The 24,994-nt window shown below is 42.1% G+C and overlaps 3 protein-coding genes across 5 annotated transcripts; 1 reads left to right on the top strand and 2 right to left on the bottom strand.

The window, feature by feature from the left end:
• Positions 1-557: 557 nt before the first annotated feature.
• On the bottom strand, positions 558-2,175 carry LOC4813702 (uncharacterized). 2 transcript variants are annotated; one of them, XM_033383387.1, is made up of 3 exons: positions 1,549-2,175; positions 793-1,481; positions 558-734 (listed from the first exon to the last, which is right to left on the bottom strand). In XM_033383387.1, exons 1-3 carry the CDS (start codon positions 2,009-2,011, stop codon positions 690-692), a joined length of 1,197 nt encoding a protein of 398 aa, XP_033239278.1. In that variant the 5' UTR covers positions 2,012-2,175; the 3' UTR covers positions 558-689. The 2 variants fall into 2 exon arrangements, with proteins under 2 accessions (XP_033239278.1, XP_001353495.3); XM_001353459.4 differs by having other exon boundaries at positions 790-1,481.
• A 5,829-nt stretch (positions 2,176-8,004) lies between these two features.
• On the top strand, positions 8,005-10,312 carry LOC6900525 (uncharacterized). 2 transcript variants are annotated; one of them, XM_033383388.1, is made up of 3 exons: positions 8,041-8,674; positions 8,785-8,921; positions 8,989-10,312. In XM_033383388.1, the coding sequence occupies exons 2-3, from the start codon at positions 8,798-8,800 to the stop codon at positions 9,384-9,386; spliced, it is 522 nt and encodes a 173-aa protein (XP_033239279.1). In that variant the 5' UTR covers positions 8,041-8,674; positions 8,785-8,797; the 3' UTR covers positions 9,387-10,312. The 2 variants fall into 2 exon arrangements, with proteins under 2 accessions (XP_002134912.2, XP_033239279.1); XM_002134876.3 differs by having other exon boundaries at positions 8,005-8,921.
• Positions 10,313-16,843: 6,531 nt separating this feature from the next.
• On the bottom strand, positions 16,844-19,234 carry LOC4812788 (uncharacterized). Its single transcript, XM_001353460.4, has 3 exons — positions 18,607-19,234; positions 17,080-18,536; positions 16,844-17,013 (listed from the first exon to the last, which is right to left on the bottom strand). The coding sequence occupies exons 1-3, from the start codon at positions 19,094-19,096 to the stop codon at positions 16,933-16,935; spliced, it is 2,028 nt and encodes a 675-aa protein (XP_001353496.4). The 5' UTR covers positions 19,097-19,234; the 3' UTR covers positions 16,844-16,932.
• Between the last annotated feature and the right edge of the window lie 5,760 nt (positions 19,235-24,994).

A 24,994-nucleotide genomic window follows, 5' to 3' on the forward strand; every position in this document is an offset into this window, starting at 1 on the left:
AAAGAGCTTCGAAATTAAGTAATCAGACAATTTGGGATGTCTGACAGAGTTCAATTATTGAATCCAATTTATCGTGGAAATGTCAGTGGCTTGCACTACATCATTGATGCTTACAGCTAAGCCGTCCAGATTGGTAAGTTTCTAGTTTGCCATCGCCTGGGGATATCCTTTCATTCATAGGTAAAAGGTAATTTTAGTCCTAATAATGTACAATATACAGATGATTAGTGCTTGTAACACTTAGCTCTTTGTGCTCATCCAAATTGAAGAACTTCTTGCGAACTTCTGCTCCGCCAAGTTCTGATTTCAAAATTCTTAACGAAGGACCGTGCACAGTAAAAGCAACGCACTGGCCAAGCATCCTCACTGGAATAGGCCCTGATCAAGCCCGGAAGTGGATCAGGTGACCGCTTTCTTGCACTGGACTATGTGGAGAAAAAGCTTCCATTCATCCATAATGGGATCCAGTCTAAGACGAACACCGCCTCGTCCGGCCACCAATCCGTATCGTACTCAGTACTGATATCTTCGGCAATTGAAACCAATTTAAAAGATCATTCATTTCAAGAGGTAAAGCTATTCGCGGCTACTTTTTATTATTATTAGTTTTTTTAATTAGCTTGAGTATTTTTAATTAGTTAGATCTAGACGCAGCAGTACAAGCTGGAAACTTCTGCCAAATTTACGGCTTAAAATGCGGACCAGTTATTCAGTTCTCTTTCATTTGAACATTTCTGGAAATTATGGATTGGAAATAATTTAATTTATCTACGCTTTAGACGAACTAACAACCTCTGCAGTAATTGTTTGTTTATGTGACGGCATTGGAATCTCAAGCTTTAGGGGTATTTTTTTACCCCGACTCAATTTCATGGCATTGCTGAAAAAGTCATTATTTATATTTCCCGCTGCGAGTCTCAGCAACTTCAACTTCTCGCAATTGGCAATAATTCCCAGCAGGGCGTCCGAGATGTCCAATGGGCTGGTCATCCACAGGCAGAGCTCCTCCAGCCGCGAGAGTCGGGCGAGCATAACCACACACTGAACCGTCGAGCAGAAGCATTTCAAGTGCACTAAGCTTTGTAGTCGAATCAGCTGACGGGTTTCTGGCAGACTGATACTTCCCCCATCGATGTCTAGGTGCAGTAGCTGGGGTCTGTCAGCGAGGGAGGTGAGCAGGGGCTCAAAGGAGTCCGCTCTTCTTATGCCAAAATGCGTCAGCTGCCGCAGTTTGGGGAGCCGCGCTAGGGCCTTGTAGGCTGAGGATTCCGCTGTCATGCCAAACTTGAATACCTCCAGATTTTTGCAGTGAGGAACAATGTCGCACAAGTTGCTTTGTACACAGCCATAGCCGAGATGCAGACTGTGAAGTCTGGAGTTGGATTTGCAGCATTTGACCAGAGTAGCTGACGCAATCTGTGGTACGTGCAAGTGAAGTTCTTCAAGGTGCTGCAGCTCGCCCAGACGTTGTACGCTGCAGTCTGGAAGATCATGGAGAGCGTTCTGAGAAAGTTATGACGTACATACATATAAAATAAATATACTTACCAAATATTGAATGAATTTTCAATCTTCTCAGATCTTTCAGCTGTCTTACTGCGGTTAGAATTTGATCGACGGGCCTCGCAATGATTGTGACGAGTATTTTAAGCTGCTTCACATTTAAATGCTCCAACTGGTGCATTCCCGCCAATGTGGAGCAGAGTATGTCGAAGAAAACGGTCGGAGTATTACAACTATATTTGTTGGTGATAATCGACATGTCAAAATTATGCAGATCTATGGTGAAGTTTTGCACCACCTCGCGGCAAATAGAAAGCTGTATCAGCTCCTCCCTAGAACTATTCTCATCGATCGTATATTCGCGGAACCGTTTGCCACATTGACTAACAAATATTTGACGAAATCTAAGACAAACTTGGGCCAATCTTAGGCAATCTTGCGACGGCAAAAAGTCGAAGATGTAATTGAGACAGTCATCGTAGAGCTCCAGTATATTGGAGGCACCCATTTCGGAAGCGATCGTTGCAGAACTGACAGTAAAATTAACTTTGCATTCAGAAATGTTCTTTGGCCACGTCTGAACTTAAAAATATGACTAATATTGTGAAATATTCTCACGCTAAGAGGCCGGCTTGACGTGTACCATATACATATGTATTATGGAACTGACCTATCTTAAAGTTTTCAAACAAAAACAGCTGATTCGCGACTGGAAAGCTTTTTACTTGGGGGGTGTGTGTGGTAGTCGATGAAAAAGCTTTGCAAGCTTGCAATTTTAATATCAAATAGTTATAAAATGTTCGAAATTACAACCTAAACAATTTATTAGATGGTGTTTCCGTTATTTTGTTAATCGGACATTTGTAATTTGTATTCAGATATAAACAATTTAAATTGACGATCGAGTGCCCTGAAGATCCCCCGAAGGTAAATCTACTTCGTAGTGATCCAAAATTGTCTCAGCTCCTCTTTGAGTGATCACTGTGAAGTATATTCATCTTATGCAGGGGGTCTATCTGTTAACGGAGACGACTGGCTGTTCCTTGACTTCCGTTGTTGCCTCTATCCAGGTAAAAGAGTTTGCGAATGACATCGAATGGTGGAGGAGTGCCTGTGATGCCCTGCTTCTTCAGCATTTCTCGAGTGATGCTGCACTGTCGACTAGGCTGGATTTTGGGGGCGACTCTCCTCGATATCTCCTTCTTTTGAGGAACTGACTTCTCCAAGGGAACTTGTTGAATGACCTTTTTGCCTTGGATTTGAGGTGACTGTTCGCTTTTGATGCTGATGGTCTTCTTCTTTTTCTGGCTTACCACACGATTGGGCAGAGAACGCGAGGGCACAGCTGTCTTCTGTCGGACAGGAAAATCTTGCCTTGGTGGCTCCTTTCCTACAAGCGGATTCTTGGGATCGAGCACAACGTTTTTGAAGACGACGTCATTGTTGAGTAAGACGGGCATAAACAGCTGCGGTTCCATGCCCGGATACTCAACCAAGACAGCGTTCTGGCCCAACATGAGCTTCATAGAGAATTTGGATGGTTTGTTTGGTTTGTAGTACATGATTTCGAATAAAATGTATAATAATTTTGATTCTAGAGGCCTGGGTCACTACTCCTGGAGAGGCAAGTGTTCACTCAAGGGATGAATTTTCGACTTAGCTTGGCTCGTCGCAGCGTTGGGACCGGATTCACATCAAGCGCGAGAATTGTAAAAGTTCGCTGGCTGCAAAGTGTTTCATGGAAACATAGGCGCAGGAAATGTGGGGCAGAAATATCTCGGACTCGTTGCCTTTCGACTACACGAGCACCACTTTTCCGTTAATCATCTCCGATCAGCTTGAGGGCGAGTTGTGGACCATCTCCCACATTTTCGCCTCCTGCAAAAGATGCAACCAGCCGTTGCCGTTGTTAGCTTTGATTGAACTGGCCGGGAATCAGTGAAGCTATACAAATGCTGACGCTGACGACCATCTTGTTTTTAGCGTCGAAGCTCACGTGATATCCAAAAATTAAAATACGGTTATTTTCAACTCCGAACTTGGAGCGTGACAGCATTTGCTTGAGATACGAAAAATGGCCAATAAGTGTAATCGCCTGTTTATCAGCATGATCCAGAAAATCCTTTTGTGAGTTTGTTAGTGATAAATCGTTAACAGATCTCTTCACTGGTTGATCAGCCTCTAGGCTATGCAAAGAATTGCAAATATCAGATGGTATATGAATTTTGGAGCTGATGTCTGGAGCTCGCAGTTCTTTGAGCTGCACCAAATAAATGCGAAATCGTAAAAATCTTAATGAACTAATTTTAGCTATGTATGTCATTTGCTCGCAGTCGATGTCGAAGTCATAGCGTCCCAGGTCCAATTTCTGAAGAGTTTGGTTCTCTCTAGAAGCGAGACCTTGGAATAGGTTTCTCAATGCACCACTTGCTTGGCTTCCATCTATGCAAATCCCTCGCAAATTGTGCAGCTTTGATACAAAGCCATAAAGGACTGAAGAGCAGGCATGGTTGTCGATAAATAAGTCAAGCCTCTTCGATTTCTTATCAACAAGACTAAACTTAATATGGTCGGGAGCCTCATCAGGCTCCAGTTGAGTGCGCGAGGTAAGGAGATCCAAATATTGCGGTTCGATGAATTGACAATACAAATTCTGCAAAGATCGAACTGTGGCCAGTTCATTGATTTCATCAAAATGTATCTTAGCTTCGTGGATAGATAATCCCTCCAACCCCTTCGACATTTTGGTGGCCAATGAGTTGAACAGTGGTGCTAATGAACCGACTCGGTGCTGTCCATATAGTCTTTGAGCATTAGGCGCTGAAGGGGACGGACAGACAGACAGGGCTCAATCGACTCGGCTATTGATGCTGATCAAGAATATATATACTTTATAGGGTCGGAAACGATTCCTTCTGGACGTTACACACATCCACTTTTACCACAAATCTAATATGTATACCCCAATACTCATTTTGAGTATCGGGTATAATAACAAAATGTACGTATATAGAATTAGAAGTTTCTTACGATTCATTTTAATCTCTGGTTTTCTCAAGGTGCTATTATGTTGAAGAGCTCTCATCGTCCACAAGATGGAGCTTAGTATTATGCTTTAGGGCATTGGCGAAGAGATTGCAGTATGCTTCCTTTTCTGTTTTGGTAGACTTCTTGATTCGATTGTAATATATTGGGAATAAAATATAAGCACTTGTGCGATTAATATGAAATGTTGAAACGATTTCGAGTCGCTTAAACAGATTAAGGCTCCAGTCCAAAAAGGCTGCAGCGAAACGATAGCTGCAGATTACAAATTGAATAAGATCTGCGTATCGAATGTTGTCCTCTGTCACCCTTCTTCCATTTAGTTCACAATTAAGTTTTATCTGCTCGAATATTGCGTACAGGCAATCATCGTTAAGATCTAGTTTGGACATTTCACTCATTTAATTTCCAATAAAATATGCATTTACTTTGAAAGCTTTTCTGGCATTGTATTCACTCTTCAAGTGGGATCATGCGACTGAAATATGTGGAATCGGTAATCGATGTATGATTTGTAAAGGCAGCTTATCAGTCTTTTCTATGGGGCTCGATAAGACATGCGATAAAGTTCGACAAAGAAAATAATTGCACAAATTTTGCCACGACTCAGTTGAGCCAGTAAAAAGTGTAAGCTCAACCCGAAAAACAGAAATGAAAATTGTGGCCAGGTGTAACACTACCCATGCCATTATAAAAAGCTTATAATTGAATTTTTTATAATGTGCTGAGCTGGTCGGACGACTAGCCTTTGGAAAATGCGGCCAGGGGACTGTGGTCGCACTTTGGCCGCATTCTGGCCGCATCCTAGCCGCCTTTTTTAAAACACCAGGTTGCGCAATAAACCACAAGTGGCGCTGTGGCCACCCGGAGCTGGAACATTTAATAGTTGAGGCCATAAATTCGCTGGCTCTGTGATACAATTAGGGGAAATGTTCGAGGTATTGGTATCTGGTATCTGGTAAATGGCTGATGGCTGAGCCGGGCTGGGGTTGGGGCTTTGCCTTGTCTTCTTTATGGGGGTGGCTGCTGGCAATTCCATTTGGGTGGTTACTGGAACACAAAACGATTGCTGAGTGGGCAAGGAAATTTGTGGGAACGGATGTGATAGTGAGTGAATGCATCGACATCGTCATAAAGTTATTTTAATTTCATTTTAGAATTCTGTCTTGCGCCACAATACTCCGGGAGCTGTTGCCAAATTGGTTTTCCATGTCCGACATGCATTTGATTTTTATTTACCTCCAAGGATGGATGTAGTTTTTGTCTCAATGATCTGTCAACGCCTGTCGCCTGGCCAAAAATTTGTGTAATTTAATCTGTCAACGACCCACGAATAAAGTAGGCCTAATGTGCGAGAAAGATGACAGGCAATGTGTTTGGAAGTCTCTTTCCCAAGGCCTCTGATATTTTATTATATTTTATTCTTATATTGTAACCGTTCCGTTCCGTTCCTGTTGTCTCTGTTGTTTCTGCTGAGCGAATGAGCAGCCGACATTTGCATAAGTAAGAAAGTGTGAAAGTGAAATTGGGTTGGGTCTCAAATGTCCTCAAATGTGCCAGCAGCATCCTTCTGCTTGTGTGTGACTGTGTTTCTTGTTTCTGCTTTTGCTGTCTCGTAAGCCGTTTTTGCACTTTTTGACAAATGACTTAAAGCCTTTAGGGGCATCCAACGGGCTATGAAAAGGGTTCAAGTAATTTGTTGAGACTCTTGAATATTGAATGCGAGTGTGGACCACGTTCAGGGCCGCAGTCGAATAAAAATGAAATATCTTTTTGGCGAAACAGCGAAACAGCAAACAAGCAGACAGAAAAGAGAAGCCCCAACCACGTGGCTGACACAAAATACTTTATGTCCCAGGATGGTGGAATAAAATGGTTTATGGAATTATTTAGAGTTGCGTAAAACCATCGGATGGGACAACCAACATTTTATAAACCATTAAATATTCAATGGAACATCTTTGGGTTTGGTGGGGAGGGCTCCTAGCTCCTCCTAGTAACAAATTGTAATTCACTTTTAAAAAGAACATGGTTTTGCAATGTTTTCAAATCTAGCAAATTATTCATTAGAACATTAAAAGTGTTAAGTGGTCAGTAGTCCATCCGAATCGATGAATTAGTTCACCCAGGCTCAGTCGCACTCATACATTCGTTCGAGTATGCACAAATTCAGAGCGCTTTCACTGCTGTTTCAGTTCGGGTCTGTTGGAACAATGCTGAATGATGATGTCGGCACAAGGAAGTGGAGTCGGTGGACGGATGAGTCGAAAGATGTGCGTTTAATCCGGAAACTTATTTATGTATGCCTTTCCGGTCGTTCGCCTTGCAGGACGCATTTCTCGCATGTGTACGTACGAGTATGTGCGTATATGTTCGTTTATTGTCGCACAGACAATCGCACAAACAAGAGTGTTTGAGCGGGGGAGAGAGAAGAGGACGATGTGCCGTTCTTATGACACGCCCGCGCACACTTTCACTTTACATAAGCTCTGTTAGTGTCGTCAGCCTCTGCAGCGCTTACACTCCCGACTCGTCCTGCAGGAGGACAACTGCGAGTATCTGCGAGCATGTGTGTGGGTGGCTGTTTGCGTTGACAACACTTGATAATTCCTCCCGTACACGCACTTTGACTGGAAGATCCGTCGTCGTCCACCCAAACTTCCTAGTGCCATCAGATACATATGTATCCCTGGGATACTTTGCCCCCGGGCATACGACAGTTTCTTGTCTGTGGCTTTGAATTATTTAAAATTGTTTTAATGGGGGTTCCGTGATATACTCGTACAATGGGGGCAGATCGATACAATTTTATAAAATGCTATATAAATAGTAGTTTAGTAGTAGTAGTTGTTTAGCATCCTGCTTTGCTTTCTAGTTCATCGCCACGAAAGGACTGCCGTTATCCATCTCCACATTGGCGATGACTTTGGTTTTTCTATAGTCTACGGTTGGTTATTTTCAGCCTGGTTCTGCTGAGGTAGGGTATTGTTGTAAGAACCCTTGCTGTTAATTTAATTAACGTGCAAAATGGAGAAATTACTTTCAGCTCTTCGAGCTGGTGGGCCGCTGAAAAGTTTCACAGCTGTGGCTGGCAGAGACCTTCGCGGAAAAGGAAAATGCCAGCCAGGCCATAGATCAAAGCGCGCCTGCTGTGCCACCTTTTACCCCATTCTTGTGTTTGTATTCCCTATACGAGTATGTTTGCATGGATGTACGAGTATGTGGCGTTTTCAGCAGGTATATGCCGAGCCATCTCAGTTGTAGATAAAGTAGGTCAGTATACTATAGTAGTGCCATGCCAATAAAACTTAATGTGTGTGTGTCCCATATATATACATACTATATGTATGCATGTAAGCCCAGGTGTGTGCATGTGTTTGTCCTGGCCTGTTGATATTTTTTAATATTTATAGAATTTTAAAATGACCGTTAAGTGTATATATTAAACATTTAAATATGTGAACAGTGCAATTGGATAAATTCGTAACTGTTTTCGTATTTCCGGCGAGCTTAGTCAGAGCATAGCTAGAGGTGCACACGAAATCTCTTCATACTAGTATGGGTAAACGACAGCTATCCCACACCTGCACGCTACACCATATCTCTCAGATTGCCGAATCTGGATCAGATCGAATCATTGTTATAGCCATAAGCACCAAATAAATATGCAGTGATTACGCAGCGCCCTTCACGATATAACCGATCTTCTGTGTCTCTCTCTCTTTGTCGTTCAATGTTAGCGCCCTTTGCCGGAGGGGGGGCATACTGACTAAGTATTGGGTATAAATGCAGAGTTGCATAGCAGCAACTCAAAACGTACACTCATGAGCAACACAGCACTAGATTACCCCGAATCTTATCTTATCTGGAGATAAAAAATATCTGTTTTTGGAAAGTTGGAACTGCATTAGTTCCATTTGTCAGAATGGGGGAATCAGAAGTGCTGAAACTGAACGACTATTGCTTCGAGATGATATTGTCTCAGTTGAGTATGGAAGGACAAATAAGTTTTGCCCAGACCTGCCAGAGGTTCCGGGGAGTGTTTATGGGCTGGTCCCGTCGGGAGTTTGCGAGTGTTTGGATCGTAGGAGAAGTCTTGGCTGTGGAACTGAGGCTGCTGAGCGAGGTGGCTATGAGTGTGAAAAAGCTTAATATCTATTGCAATGATCTAGATAGTTGCTTTGACTCTCAATACCCAAATCGCAGCCGCAATACTCTAATCAAAAACTTCTGTAGACTGATTCAAAGCATGCGAAATCTGCAGCTCGTCAAAATCTGGCAGGGAAATCGGCACTCGACATCGATCAGCAAGCATGTGCTCCGGATACTAAAAGACTCATCCCAACTTAGACAACTACACATCTGTACTCTCAGTAAGTTAATACAATATTCATGATAATCATGAGATTATCCTTTTCCTTAACTGCGTTTCTTCTTCAGAACTTGAAACGACGCAAATTAGAAAGTTTGAGCAGCTTGAGATCCTCTACATAGATGTGAAGCTAACAGCCAGAGATCTGCTACAGTCCTGCAGAACAATGACAAGTTTGCAGACTCTACATCTTACCGATCAAGTGAGCAGTGCGAGACTCAGGGAAGTCCTGGCACACCTACCCTACCTACGGGACCTGAGCTTCGTGATTTATCGCAGTGACTCCAAGCACTCGAAACTATATGACTGCTGCCAAGACGCAAGCAGCTCCTTGTCAATGCTCTTCGATTTCCTGGCTAGCCAGAGGACCGAGGACCACCTTGCTATCGCTCAGTGTAAAGGGCCAGATATGTGCTGTTCACGAAGCCGAGTCGCTGGCCAGCATCAAGTCACTGGAGGTCCTTGACTGTAACTTTACTAACCCCGATTGTGTGCTGCTCCTCACAGGGCTGTCATCCCTAAGGGCCCTGCGTATCACGTACCTCCAGCAGATAGATATATCCTCTGCGTATCTGTACCTGATTCGACAGTGCCGCGAGCTGCGCTTCCTGCGCATCTTCGACTACAACATCAATCCGGACTTTGTGAGAAAGGCCTCCGAAGTGTTACAAGATGTAGAAGCGAAAAAGCCCTTAAAACTTCTTATCCACGGTCGACACAACTCCTCAACATTAAGGAGTTCACCTCCATGGCTGAAGATAAGAAAAATATCATATTCCGCTCATTAACTGCCACTGAACTGTTTACTTTAATATGAAATGAAGTGTTGGATATAATTTTACCGTTTTAGTTTACCGTTCTATATATAAGCGATATATAAAACGGAGCTGTTACAAGAGACACGTAGTGGTTCGGTTAAACGTTTATTTGAGAGTGAGTAAAGTGGTATATACATTATGAGCACGATACAATACAGTATTTTAACTGTAGGTAACTGAAGGTTAAACTGAAACACAATAAATATATACATACATATGTACCTATTCGCAAAAAATAATCAAAAGAATTTCTCAAAAGAAAAATGTGATTATATATGGTATGTGTATTTTTGAGAAGAAAAACTCCGACACGTCTGTATTAGTTTCCCCCGGGAGCTGGTGCCGAAAAAAAGTTAAAAGTAAAAACATTTCTGATGATTGTGGTAGGAGAATTGGTGGTTGGGGTAACGATATTTTCAATTATGCGAAACTCCGAAGTGTTAATGAAATCTGTCAGAAACAATTTGGCATAATTTTTCACTTAAAGCCGCCAACAATTTATAATTAGAAAATGCTGCGAGGAGCAACAAAGGAAAAAATAAAATAAATAAAATGATTTTACCTGTTGGGCAAATTTGTGGGAGAACAGACTTTCTTTTCATTTGGCAATGGACGGCCGTAGCCAGCAGCGGGGAGCAGCAGGCAGCAGCGAAGAGCAGGACATATACAAAGTGATTACGGATAGCCAGGGACAGCCACATAGACAGAGACAGATACAGATACAGAGACAGAGACAAGGAAAAGCAAAATGGCAACTGTCGGAGTCGGAAATACATCAAGTGTGCGCACAAAGCCGTCAAGCGAGTGCTACGAATAAGCGGAAGTGGGCCTGAAGAATAAGTTTGGGCCAGGAAACGGCCACGCGGCGTCCATTGTGTCCTTGGGAGCGGATGTGGCGAGGGGAATGGAGTCGGAAATTATTGTTTCTATTTTAGATTGTCGCCGTCTGTTTGCTGGTTAAACTTTTTCATTTATGTCAGACCCGACCCGACCCAGTATGTATTCTATCTATTTGTATTCTTTTTTTTTGTTATGTTTGGAAATTTTTCCATTTTTATAAAAAATTTCGCTTAATGACTTAATGACGAATTGATGATTGTAGGTAATTTGTATGTGGAGGGTGGCCGAAGAGTCCAAATACAATATAGTATTAACGATTGATACAATTGGATGAGGCAAGCGAGCCGATCTCGAGCCAAAGTAATAGATTGGGGACAAAAAAGGTCTGTACTCCAACTATATCAAGCAGTAACTAACTAGAGCAGCTGGGCCTGCTGCAGGCTTAATGACTGCATGTGAAAAAAAATAGAACAAGAGCGAGCATAGATAAAGACTTGGTGAAGAAATGAGAGCCTGGTACTAAGCGAGCAAAGGCAAAGGTACGCTTACGTTACGTTGGGTTAGTGCAATGACCAAAATGGAACAGAAAATGAATTGATAGGCAATAGAAAGATGGTAAACAATTTACAGTCGGGCTTCGTCCGAACAGACTCTATCATCGCGCTGAGTTCTGTGGGGTACAGCTGTTACGGATAGTATTTATTGGCTCTCTGACTCAAAGGCACTTGTAGAAATACTCCTTAAAGCTGGTTTTTATGAAAGTGTGAAATTCGAGATCGTTTGACATTAATTAACTTGTTCTACAAGAGCAGGAAATTGATTGTCCTGTGCCTGTTGTTTGAAAACTTGAGAAAGTAATTGCATTGTTTGACAACGACCCAAACAACTGTGTGACCTTCTCACACTTTACAGTCTTAACTTACATCGTCTTCTGGCCTGAAACGGCTTCTTCGCCTCAAAGGGCTGGGTGGATATGGATGTGGCGGAGCTGGCAGAAGTCGAAAGTTTTTGGCTTTTTGACTCTTGAACTGGTTTGACACGCATCAGACGGGGGAGCGGGAACGGGAGCAGGACTAGGGCTATGGGAAGGCGATGCAAATCTCTTATCAGGAATTTCTGTAAATGGATATTTCGAAAAAATTTGGTGAAAATGTTGTGTACTCGTAAATTTGTTTGATGCTCTCGAGGCGAAGATGCACAACTTGTCGAAGTGTTTCAATTAAAACTTGCCCAACTTGTTGACATTTATCGAACACAAAGAGCTCAGTGTCGTATCCTGTTCTGTCTGGGGTCTGGTCGATCCCCCACACAACAGCCTTTGACAGCTTGGGGCTAGGGTTTCGGTTTCCTTGGCAACAAAAAGACGTTGACAGTAGTACTTAATGTCATTGTTGAAGCACTCCTAGTTTACAGAAAGCAGACATCAGAGGGTGGAAGTTTTCCATGATACTGTCCACAGTCCATAGTCCACAGGACAGTGCAGTTCCCAAATCTCATTTCCGAGCAATAACCAGATTAGGAACTGTGTCCCTGTGTGTTTTTGTATTACAACAGAATACAATATAAAGTTATTTGGCTTATCTCAGATTCTCTTCTTTTCCAAAATAGTAGTTTGTCCATTGATTTTATTGACGGCAACTGAATTGACATCACTTTGAATGGTAGTAACTAAATGAATTCAGATGGACAAAGACACTGTGCTCTTGGCCGTTTACTGTTCCTCAGATGTGTTCAATATTTGTTCGATTTCTTTGACCTATTGACAGCAAAATCTATAATGAAATCAGAGCAAAACACTGGCTGGACTTTGCAAGGTATATAAAATAACTGGCAAAAATCAGACTTGTATATTTTCTACTCTTAATACTCGTGTTTAATTTTGTTACACCAATTACCATGTTTTAAGTGTATAAAAAGTTGAAGTCGAATGACTCATACTTAGCATGCATATAAAACATGTTAAAGCATGATCCAAAAGTGGTTTTAATAAAAAGAAATCAACGTTGAATAGGTTATTGCAAGCATTTTGTTTGACAATTTTGGGCTACCGAATTTACCCCAACTCCGTTGAAGCCCAAGCGGAGCCTCGCAAATGTGTCACAGACACACACACACACACACGTGCAAAGTTATTGCGTTTTGTTTCCATTGAAATACACATAAATAATCCAATTAATTGACAAAGCAACATGAGGCTCCCTTTTGGTACGTCAAATAATTGGTTTATGGCCAAAGGCATCGACATCCTCATCAGTCCCGGCTCTGGGGCTCCGGGGCTCTGTGACTCTGTGACGCTGGCTGGAAGCGGCGGTTTGAAGTTTCAATTTCAGTTTCAGATACGGTTTAAGTGTTAGTCGGTGACCCGCTCGCATAAAACGGCTAATTGGTTCCACAGAAAGGTAACATAATTGGCATGGTGGATGGCGAACACTAAGCTAGACGGCTAATTGAATATTCCCTAAAAGGGATGTTTCATAAGCCGTCAAGTAAATGTGATTTGTCTTATAAAAGTTGTAAGTTGAGAGCCTCGAAAACTATGGAAGATCCGATTATATCTATGCCTCTATGAAATGAATTAAGTAAAGCAAAACTAAGTTGTCTTTCTGCCTTTAACAATTGAATTAATGGCCAAAGTCAGCGAAGAATAAATGTACATACAAATAAATAGATATACATATGTGAAATTTGTAGGTGCATCATTTTCGCCATGCATTTTATAATTAAGTGCACAAATATTTATGCCTTATTTGGGCGTTTATATAATAGTATTGTACATAATTACTGATGCTATCTTTTACAAATTAAGCTGTTATATACTTTCGCTTATGCCATACAAAAATATCTCACATTATGCAGAAAGACCTATGAAAACCAATTTGCAGCGGGCCAAGAAGAAAGAGACCCAGGAGACGAAATTTACACATCGTGACTTTTTTTTATTTTTTGGGATAATATAAATTTATTTGTGTATTTTTTTCTGAAATTCTTTATCCGCTGTGTGAGGAAGGCCGCAGCCGAATAATGTGAGAATTCATTCAATCGCAACTGCAAATTTGTGTGACTGAACTGCGAAAAAATAAAGAATATCCCAGCACGGAGTTAAGACTGCGATGTACATATGTACATATCCGGGTCTCAGCGACGAATTTAAATAAGAGTTGGTCGGACTTTCCCAGGAATGTTTTATATATATTGGGAGGGGGAGTCCAACCTCATCTAGAATTTGTGGAATTCCATGATCTTTGCTAGTTTCAAGGAAAATTGAGATGCAAATAAATGCCATGACCAACGGTAAAGTTGAAATAAATAAACATGCAGATACGGATTCTTTTGCAGTGAGATTAAATTCCCATATCGTTATTAAGGATTAAAGGTGAGATTATGTTGAGAGTTTGCTTTCCAATGACCTAATGAGAGCATTGCGGTCAGAGCCTATCATCTTATTGAGGTGAAAATAAGTATTCACATATTTGATTCCGTGCCACATCGGTAAAAGCATCAGTCCTGAGTACCAGCTGCAACTGCAGACCGACTCGTAAATTAATGACACATGTGGAAGCCACAAAACCAATACAAGTATGAAACATCAAGAAACTGCGGCAGACACAGCTGAGTGGACCCATTGACATTGTTTGATTGGATAGAGAGAGTATAGAGTATGGAGAGCAGTGCTTGATTGAGGCATTCTTTGGGCGGGCTGTGCTTCGGCTTGGACTCTGGCTCAGATCGGCTTTGGGCTTGGCTTTCATATTGTTTAGTTGTGTTTGTGTCTGGGCCTGCTGTTTGCACGGCACTCAACTACTTTGCGAATCTGCTGGCATTGTATACTATTCTGGCATATTTAATTAGCAGCAGTCTCACAAAATTGTCCGACAGCTGACAAATTATGCCACTGTGGTCTCTTGGTCTCTCTGCCTCTCTGTTGGGCACTAATGCACTCGGCCTAAATAATTTAGCATTCATTGTCTCCCTCTCTCTGTCTCTCTCCCTGTCTACCTCTCTCTTCATCTATCTATGTTTGATTGTGTCTATTTTCAACGAGTTTTCAGTGCGTAAATAAAACAGAGACTGCTCGTTGCTTAGTTTGCACATTGCACTCACATCACATCCGGGCCACGCACTGCGTATACGCAATTTGCATTCCACCCCAGCTCAAGCCCAGTGTCCCGAGGCACTTTCAACACCGCACACAGGTGGACAATCTAATGCCAAGTGCCAGCTGTTGTCTATTCAACGTCAATTTCAATTGGAAGCTGGCTTAAAAATTGCAATTGCAATTACAAACCCTTCCCAACACGCAGGGCAGCCCGAAGCAATCCAATTGTAGCTTGTACGATACGTGAGAAATAAAAAAAGGGCTAATCGATCATATGTGCAGTTCTCCACAATACAACGTTGCAGCATCCGTGTTTAGTTTCTAAATTATTGCTTGAGCTGCCGCACAGGTGAAATTGCCATTTCGGAAAATTAACACCTGTCAATCGGTCTGGTGGAAATGTGGGTGGAGTTCTGCAGGTCGTATTTAATTTCATTAAAATTAAAAGATCTATTTGTTTTTCCGTAAGAATATAAGTACGACTACATATGTAGGTATGTACATATGTACCTATAGTATACAATTTACGAACATTATATTCTCGGATGCATCTGCATATGTTGCCAGCTGCAAATTGAATGCAATCAATTGCCTTAATGGTTTATTCTTAGTGAAATTTATGACACTTTCGATTTATTAGATTTTCCCAATGTATGCAAATCTTTAACTATAAACTATATTTAACTATAACTATATAATTGTTGGACGGAATTTCGCTGCCGTTGCAAGGGAAGTTCTTGTATCGAAAAGTAAAAACGCAACCATTCATATGTAAGTTTTATTTGTGACTAAAAAATGCTCTGCTCGCAGGCAGATAAGATAAGAGAGATAAGAGAACGTCGCTTCGTTACGTCTCTCACTCATACATACGTCACATACTCATATGTCATTCCCAGTGGACCAAAAAGCGATAGTAAAACGGAACTATCATAAAATGTCCGGAAACGGACTTAGAAATGATAAAAATCCGGGAGCGATGAGTGAAGTCTCGCAAAATGCTCGCAGACGGACTTAGAAAAGAGCATTTACCGGACAAAAACCGAGTGACGACAAAGTCTCGCAAAACTATCACAAACGGACTTAGAAACGGGCAAAATACGCAAGCAACGCCGGATCACGTAATAGAACATGAACGAACATGTCAAACTGCGGCCCGGCACAACGCCGCCGATTTTTCGTTTTGTGTTATTTTGTGATTAAAAACCGCAGCAGAAGGACGTAAACCCCCGTTTAAATCATAAATCATATTTTTAAATCATAAAAATAGTGAAAAAAAGGAAAAATCGGTAAGTAAATTATTATTTATTTAATAGTATAGTATAGTGCACAAAATTTGAGTTTGGGAGCAGTATAAGCCCCCAAAAAGACAACAATCTACACATTCTGTGTATATATTTAGTTAGCAGAGTTAATGATGTCGGGCGAGAAAGCATTCGACCAATGGATTCGGAGTTCTTGGCGTGCAATTGTGTCCGACGAGGTCGCACGACAGTGCTCTTGGCGGGGCACAGAGGAGAAAAAGTGCATTAGGGGCTTGCGGGTTACTCTAGCCATCCGTAGTAAGTATTATTTTCAAATTAATATGTATATTGTAATATAATAAACATGATTATTTGTTTACAGCGGGATTTAAGGAAAGATTTTCGTTAGAAGACGCCGATTTCGACCGAATCACGCAAAAATTTTTCCAGTACGCCCAGGACAGAGTGTCGAAGGAGAAAAAACAAATTAAATTGAATTCACTAATATAATTTTTTAATCTATTTATGTACAACCAAAATTAAAAATTAAAATTAATTAAAATAAAATTAAAAATTATAAAACAAAATAAAGGGCTCGCAAACGATATTGCAAAAGGCTCGCAAACGATATTGCAAAAGGCTCGCAAACGATATTGCAAAAGGCTCGCAAAAGTCTCGCAAAAGATATCATAAGCGGCTCGCAAAAGATATAATAAACGGCTCGCAAAAGTCTCGCAAGAGATATCATAAACGGCTCGCAAAAGTCTCGCAAAAGATATCATAAACGGCTCGCAAAAGTCTCGCAAAAAATATTATAAGCGGCTCGCAAAAGTCTCGCAAAAGATATCATAAAAGGCTCGCAAAAGATCCGTTTTTGAGCTACCGAAAATGAAACTTTCACTGCCACAAACTGAGCGACTATAGTCGCTATAGTGATTCATTTTCTTATCGTTTTCGGATCTCAATTCGATAGTTTTACACGGCTGAGTTCCGCTTAGCTCTCGTTTGCGATATCTTTTACGAAGTTAGGTCCATGTTTATTTCCTCTAAAATTTTTGTCTGCACAGACGAGTATTTCATATTTTCAATCTGCCGCATCTGAAAGACGAATTTTGTTTGTGAAAGTCGTATGTAATAATCAATTTGGAATCAGTTACCACTCACCTGCTTTTTGGTTAAGTTGCAAGGGACTATCGAGGCCAGGCAGAAGTTCAACTTATGTGGGATACCGATCCTGCTTTTGCATAGTGCATTCTCAAGGTGCATAAAGAACTTCTTCGGCAGAGGCAGGTCCTTCAGAGTAATCTCAAAATAGCCCAGCTTGGGGCACTTTTCCAGAACCGGTAACATCCACCTTGCGAATTCGACTTCCCTTGGACTATGCTCTGACCAAACTACTAAACTCTCCAGCTCCATCAGCTGGGCCAATGGCTGAATGTATTTCAGTCTTTCTAACACACAGAAAACCCTTCGGAGGGAGGTTATTTGAGCCAGGACAAAGACGTCTTTTTCTTTGAGGAATTCGCTTATGGAACATTCAAGTATGCTATCAATGCAAACCTCCTGCAATGTCGTCGAGTAATGTGTTGCCAGGCTCTTCAGCAGTGGTAGCCAGCACTCTCCATTGGATATAAGTTCAAATGATCGAAGATTCTCAACTATTGGAAGTAATAACTTCTTAGTAGGAGAATGAAAATGGTCAAATATTTTAAGATTTTGCGACTTAAGATCGAAGGATATAGAAATCTCTTCGCTTTTGATCTCTATGCCATTTTCCAAAAGAGTTGGCAAAATATGATTCATCGTTGTGAACATGTTCGAGGTAATAAAAAGACACTTTAAATTTTTAACATTCAATAGATGTGCACAGTTTACGTCCCGGAAAAGGCTTGGATCATTTGAAATTAGGGAAAGAGTTCCGCGCGTGCTGAACGAAATTTGCGTATCGAAACTCGAGACAGGTATATGTCTGGAAACTAGATTCATGACATCTGCGGAAATCAGGTGCCCCTTGTTCAGCAGACTCAATTTGGTGAGATTTTTGAGCTTTGCCAAATGTCGAATACTTCGTGGATCGGAGATTCCGCATTCTAGGAATCTTAGGTTCTTGATTTTTTCGATAGTTTGGGCCAAATCATCATCTATTTCGAATTGCAAGATCAATCGCGACAGTATTTGCCTTTTCCTGTCAGCGATGGCTTTGAGTAGGGTCCTAACGGGAACGTTTGCTTTCTTTGGTCCCTGTGGGATGATCAGTGCCTCGTATCTAGTATCCATTCTTTGTCGTTTCCTGTCGGATTCCTCTTCGATTTCCGTGTCTGGTGCCAATGGTTTCCTGACTTCCAATTGCTGCAGCTTGTCCAGATTGGCCAACTTCACATATTCCTCATCTCTTATCAGTCCATTATTGTTCAGTACGAATTTTAACTCTTTTAATTTCGGGCAGTGCTCAACTATATACGTCAGTTTTCCATAGTCTGAGTAGAGATAAGAGTTCAGTTCCAGGCTCGACAACGACTGGTTGTTCTTACAGAACTCGACAAGATCGAACATAGCAAATCTGGCAGTGAGACAAAGCTTTGAAATATTGTGAAACCGACCCAGACCGACAAACTCACACTCTGCAAATGGAAAAAAGAGTCTATTTACTCGTATAATGCCACTTTGTTATTTGTTCGGGTGAAAGCATACCTGCTATGTTCACAATAAACTTTTTCAATTTGGGACTGGCTGTCAGTTTCTCCTCTTGAATCACTTTACATATTTTTTGAAAAATTTCCTCGTGATTCTCGAGGTATTTTTTTGGTGCGTATCTCAATTCAATGCTTTCAAGATTTTCATTTCTCCGCATGGCCGTAACAATTGTATCGATGTACCAATCCGTCCTTACCTTGGAGGCACCTTTCAGTAGGCTGTGAAGTTCATTGAACTTGACGGTCATATGCTTATAAAGCTTCATTTGCAGCAGCTCGATTTGAAGCAAATTGTACATAGAGCGCGACCAGTCCCTTAAGATGAGCCGATGTCTCTTGCAAGTGGCCGCAAAATAGTAGAGGTCTCTGTAATGCTCAGCATTGAATGGTGCTGCCTCGTCGATCGGATCACAATTTTTCTTTACAAAGTCAAGTATGTTAAACAAGTCGTAGTGACTGAGATCCGCTATTTTCTGTGGTCTCAGCATTTTAAACTATTATCGTATTCAAAATATTTTCAAATTAATTAATTAATTTCACAATAATTTTTTCCAAGTTTTTTTTCGCACTAAAAGATTGAGCTTATCACATACGTGCGTCGCGTGGAGCGTTGATCGACGTATGACGCGTCGTCTCACTGGAGAGGCGAGATGTTGCTACTCTACCCTATAGTAGTATAGTGCTGGGTAGATTGGGCTTCCTCTAGTTATACTCAAAATTCGAGTATTCGAGACTCGTCTCTCCAACACTCATACGAGTACATACTGCATTATCACGTCATGGTGTCACAGAGCTTATCATCGAGTCAAAGTAGAGTATATCTTGCTTGTTGGTTTTTAAATAAGCATTATTCTGAACTGTCTGCCTAGTGTGATACATTTCCTAGGGTACACCTGATTCGGTTAGATTCTGTCTCGAAGGTTTGCATTTTTTTCACAAATATTTATCGGTTGGAAACAGTAAAGCACAGAAAAGCTTGAAAGCTTTAACAAAGTGCTTTGAGTGCTTATATATGTATATGTATGTGGGGGAAAAAATGCGGCTGGGAATGCTCGATCATCAAAAAAGCTTAACAAGACATACATATGGATACATATACATACATATGTACATACATGCGAGTAGGCAGTGTAGTGTATGTTTATCTGATGTTCCAGTGGGAAATGATCTTGCCACACTATTCTTATTAAACTAACCTTATTCAATTTGATTTTGTTTTCATAGACAGATATTCCATAAAAATATTCGATGTGTGTTCTCCTTGGTCCCAGACACATTTATTTTATGCGCCGACGGACAACATTAGGCATAAGACTCGGACATCTCTTGGATTTATGGGCGCAGCTGCGACTTTTAATGGAAACTTAAAGCGCAGTTAAAGTTTGTTTAAAGTAGTTGCGGCGGCAAAGTGAATCTGGCAGCTGCACTTAATTTGCAGCCAGCTCATTTGTTTTGCACCCCCCCTTCGGCATTACCATGCCCATCGACCAACAGCACCATTACCACCCACCCACCGCAACACAACTCTGCCAGAGCCGGCGTGCATTTTTCTCTGCTCCTTCTCTGCTTCTTGCAGCTCTCTCTCTCTATCTTGCGGTGCGATGTGGTTAGCAGGGAATATGGAAAAAAAGCGAGGATGAAACTTTAGAAGCCGTTATTTCTTGTTGCAACCTCCCACCATCTCACCATTCCGCCACAGTTGTGCTGTTTTGTGGTGGGTGCGTGTAATCTACTCAAAGCAAATAAATTTTTAATGCTGACTAATGTAGAAAATGTGAGCAGAAATTTACCTGGCAATCTCTGAAACTTTCGTTCTTTCCTCTACAGCTACGAGTATTTTATGCCAGGAAGTAGTCCTTCGTCCTTCGACCTTCTGCTTTCGTCCTTTGTGCCACAGGGTGGTAAAAATTGATAAGAAAGCCCTATCTGAGATGCAGCTATTTGTATCTCCCAGAGAGAGATTAACGATTCATTAGATGCCACTGACCCAATTGGGAAGGAAAAAGCTTGTCAACATTTGTCAAGAATCGAGAGCGAAACAAATTGCAAGAAATGTGAAGTCATTAAAAACAATTTCAAACAAACATCGGAGAAAAGTTTTCCGCTCTCCAAAACTTGAGGAAATTTTAAATGCGAATATAAGCAAGACAATGGTCGGGTGGGAGGGCTAGCGGCAGGGGCAGTGGCAGTGCTGCAGGAGCAAATTGGCAAAACACATAACGATCCAGACACCAATGGCCAGACAATTCTCGCAAATGTCTAGAAACAATCGCAAGTGACAGCCGACTAAGGGCGCCCAAATGATGTTGGATGCTGTTGCGTTAGTTGGTAATGAAAGGGTGTTGGTGCTGGAAGTAGGGCTGCCAAACATTAACGAGCATCAGCGAAAAACTTGCAACTTGCCGACGCCTGCAACTGAACAAGCTTCAGCTGCACGGAGGCCGGCATGGGCATGGGCATGGGCATGGGACGAGACAAGGGCATTGTTTACGAAATGCTTCAAGTAAATTATGCAGAATTGCAACAGCAGCAGCACTGCTAAAGTTAAGCGGAGAACAAAATGGAATTTACGTTGCCTTTCAAAACTCGCCGATGTCTTTGTTGCCATTGTGCGAGTTTTTTTAATAAACTTAATAACTTTGCAATTTGTTGGTGCAAATTTCGCTTTGGACAACGTCGAAAATTGGCTGCGGCAACACATGGCGTATACTTCATCTGGAGTCGCCTCATGCCAGAGACACTTTCGAATTAATATAATATACTCGTACTTTGCCAGTGGGAGAAACAGCTCAAAAAGTCCAACTAATCGTTTAAAATCTCTATCATGGGTTAAGTCGATCAAGATCTGTTTAAAAGGTTGTGGCGCTGTTTGAAAATATTACAGGCACCACAAGACAAGTTACGACATTTGGCTCTCTTAGCTCTTTAAAAATGCACGTATACTTCCATAACAGGGGCCGAATTGAACCTCAACCGAAAATCTAAGAAGTTGAGGCAGGGATAGGGAGAGTACCTTGTTGAATAAACAGACATCTGTGGCAAGTGAGGTTAGGACACAAATTGAATTTGCGCCCTGAAAGAGCATAGCAAATATACGACACGCATACGCCGCGGCGTGCGGTACGTAAAACCACAAAACCCACATGCATGTCAGTGGAAAACCAAGACACCGGACAGCGAAAAAATCACCCACTCACCTGCTCGCCTACTCACCTGATGGTCGTAGTCAGTCAGCCGTGACGCTTAGATATTTTCGGCATGCGGCATGCGGAAGTAGGAGAGAGGGCCAAAAACAGGTCCGCTACATGAACACAAATTCTGTGGGCTCAATCCCGGCTAGCACCAACTGGGAGAGGCAAGCAACATCATCATTCCCACTGCGTCTGAATGACAGTTAACAGTTGCCACGCTGGCCAGAGCATAGCGGTGGCCAGAAGGTAAATAAATCAAACAAAAATGGCGACTTTGGGCTACGTGACAAGCGAGCCAAGTGCGAGCGCCATGTACGAGAATCGATGCAGAGATGGAGAGATGGAGACAGGCTCTCTGGCAAGAGTCACATGTCACGGAGACCGGCATAGCTAGCCCAGCTCAATGGCTTGACTGATTATCGCACAGCTGCTGATGATATATATAGATATCTGCCAGCTGGATTTGGGTGTAATAGAAACCGAACTCATCGCTGACAAGCGACACAAATGGAAGTCCAGACATTGGATCTTTGTGCTGACAAATGCTTCCTGAATGATGCCTTCCAATGCCGATGACCATCAATGACCAGAACAGGAGCACCAGCAACAGTTGAGGCTATTGTGACACATCGGGGAGAAGCGATAGGCTTTAATTCTGAAAAGAATACTTGTCTGTTGAATATCATATTGGGATTAAGATGGCATTAATCTAGAAGGGAGATCTGAGGATCGAAACTCTCTTACCTATTTCCGACTGTATGTTCTAACAAAAATGATTTATGCTCTTGACTTGATATCTCTCTTGACTTTTAACTGCGGTCCATAAAACGGAATAGCCTGATGAATTTTTGACTGGTGCGCATTATTTATTCAATTGCTGTTCTGCTCCTGTTTACGTGACCTCGCCTGACCCACTGAACTAGAGCTGACCCCCAACCCAAATGATATGCACTGTGCATGCAGGTCTCTCTCTCTCTCTGCTGCTGCTTGCACCTGCACCTGCACCTGCTGCTCTGTCTGTATATGCATCTGCATCAGTATCAGCATTTGTGACTGGTATGCCACACAATTGAATATATTATGGAATATATATTGCGGCACATATACGAGTAAGACTAACAATGAATTGCGGTCCCTGAAAACTACGGGAAGCTCTCCACGGCTCTCCCATTGCGGCAGTTGCCGTTTGCTTTATGCTGATCATTTTGTTTGAATTAATTTGCGGCTGTCATACAAACCTTAAATTAGTCGGCAGCGATTTGCATACACACAAGTGGAAACTTTGCGCCAGAGTTTCGGACCTTGACGTGATTTTGATTGGTTTGTTGGACAGCAGCAGATGCCTCGAAAAGAAATATGTTAATGTTTTTGAAAAGTAATATTAGTTCACGAGCTCCCTCCCATAATTCAGTTTGTTTCCAATTAAATTAAATTGTTTTCTTTTTGGGCTTGGGAGTTTTTTTTACTGGCTTTTCCGAGGCAGGAACGAGTCGAGTGAATAGCAGCTGTCCGAAAGCTTGAAAGCCGTTGGGGTTTTGTGGTTTTTGGGCTAGAGTGAGCCAAGTACACAGCAGTGTGGCTTGGTGGCAAAAAAATAAATGTTTTGCCACTCTGCTTTTCACGACTAATTCGGTTTTTGTTTATCTCCACTCACAGTGCCCAGTGCCATACATGGAGAGATTTTTCCTCTCATGGCTTCTTTTTTCCGAGCATCTGCATTGCCTTTTGTGCGACAGGCTGGCTCTGAAAGAGCTAACTGCAATTTGGCCGCTTTAAGGTTGCCTCTGCCAGCTGTGTGCCTTAACGCCATGTGAGGATGAAGGATTAACAGTAACGAGGATGGGGATGCGGATGCGTATGGGGATAAGGACAAGGACGAGGACGAGGACGAGAAGGACTCTACGTCAGCCAGCACCACAATGAGTGAACATTCTCAACTGCAGCTGCTGCTGTGGTCAGTGGGATGCCAGTGCCAGTGCATCTATTTTTTACGTGCAATGTCCAGTAAACACTTGAAGCTTAAGTATCTAAACTTTGAAAGGGGTTTACGAAGAAAGGGGTCAAGAAAACTTGCATGGACTGGTCGTTGTTTGGTTGGAAAACCTTTTCTTACCCAACCTGCTTAAAGTGCTAAATGAAGAAAATCCACTCTAAGCTCATTTAAAACCCTGCCTTGAAAGCGATAACCAGCTCACTTGGGTGGCCCTCCGAGGATATTATTATTTAATAAGCTGACAGCTGATTGAAACGCAGCGACGGGTTGGGGCACAGAAAAGGCCCTGGGAAGAGGTTATGGCCGAGGCGGTTATCAGGGGGATTTCCATTACCCACCAAAGTGTCTGGTCTAAGCTGCTTTCACACAGATACACACGCATGCTGGAAAGCAGACAAAGACACAGATGTACATCTGTGTGTGGGTGTGTTTGGGTGGCGGAATGTGGGTGTATGCAAGCAGTTGGCTGGCATGCAAAATGCCATGTAAATGACGCTAATTGTATTACAATTTGCTTGAATGCGTAAATGCAAGCAATGGCAAATGGCAAATTAGAAACCGCTTAGTTGGGGTATTCGTATCCCATGACCAAAACAATTGGGCTGCTTTGAGCTCAGTCGCTCCTGCAATCGTTCCTGGGACTCCCACACTCCATTCACTCCATGCACTTCATGCACTCCTTGCCTCCTGCCTCATGCAATTCTAATCATGTGATGGGCAACTCCGACGGTGAATTGGGAGACTATGCCCAGAATGTTCCTCAGGAATGATGATTACCTGCTAATCCAACTCAACTACGATGCAAATATCTCACTGAAACGGGCTCCTTGCTCCGTGGTTTCGATCAGCTAATGGAATTATTGAAATATATATTCGTAGCCATTCAAGTACCTCGCCCCAAGATCAACTTAAAGAACGACAGCAGGCCTACAAAATGGCAAACGTCAGAGAGAATGCGAAGAAAAACGTGACAAATGCCCAGCAATTGTCTCCGCTCCCGCCAAGCATTTGGTCACCCAGCCCAAAGCTGATCTAACGGACCCGACAAGAGGAAGACTGTCATAGTTTATCACATTCTGTGCAGTGGGAAGCATTTTTTATTTCTCCGGCTACTTGCACTTTTTGTACCGCACACAGAAGCTGTCATATGTCCGCCTTTTGCTCCTTCGCCTCCTCCTCCTCCTAGTCCTCCTCCTACTCGT

This window comes from Drosophila pseudoobscura, chromosome X, assembly GCF_009870125.1.
Source record: "Drosophila pseudoobscura strain MV-25-SWS-2005 chromosome X, UCI_Dpse_MV25, whole genome shotgun sequence".
Taxonomy (NCBI): domain Eukaryota; kingdom Metazoa; phylum Arthropoda; class Insecta; order Diptera; family Drosophilidae; genus Drosophila; species Drosophila pseudoobscura.

What these genes read in the sequence shown, in the direction of transcription:
- LOC4813702 (XM_001353459.4), bottom strand. Translation starts at nt 2,011, where the DNA reads ATGGGTGCCTCCAATATACTGGAGCTCTACGATGACTGTCTCAATTAC. An exon ending in GAAAATTCATTCAATATTTG is followed by an intron (nt 1,482 to 1,548) that starts GTAAGTATATTT and finishes ATGATCTTCCAG; the next exon opens with ACTGCAGCGTACAACGTCTG. An exon ending in AAACAATTACTGCAGAGGTT is followed by an intron (nt 735 to 789) that starts GTTAGTTCGTCT and finishes CATAATTTCCAG; the next exon opens with AAATGTTCAAATGAAAGAGA.
- LOC6900525 (XM_002134876.3), top strand. Translation starts at nt 8,474, where the DNA reads ATGGGGGAATCAGAAGTGCTGAAACTGAACGACTATTGCTTCGAGATG. An exon ending in ACTACACATCTGTACTCTCA is followed by an intron (nt 8,922 to 8,988) that starts GTAAGTTAATAC and finishes TTTCTTCTTCAG; the next exon opens with AACTTGAAACGACGCAAATT.
- LOC4812788 (XM_001353460.4), bottom strand. Translation starts at nt 19,096, where the DNA reads ATGCTGAGACCACAGAAAATAGCGGATCTCAGTCACTACGACTTGTTT. An exon ending in GTTTATTGTGAACATAGCAG is followed by an intron (nt 18,537 to 18,606) that starts GTATGCTTTCAC and finishes TTCCATTTGCAG; the next exon opens with AGTGTGAGTTTGTCGGTCTG. An exon ending in GCAACTTAACCAAAAAGCAG is followed by an intron (nt 17,014 to 17,079) that starts GTGAGTGGTAAC and finishes TTCGTCTTTCAG; the next exon opens with ATGCGGCAGATTGAAAATAT.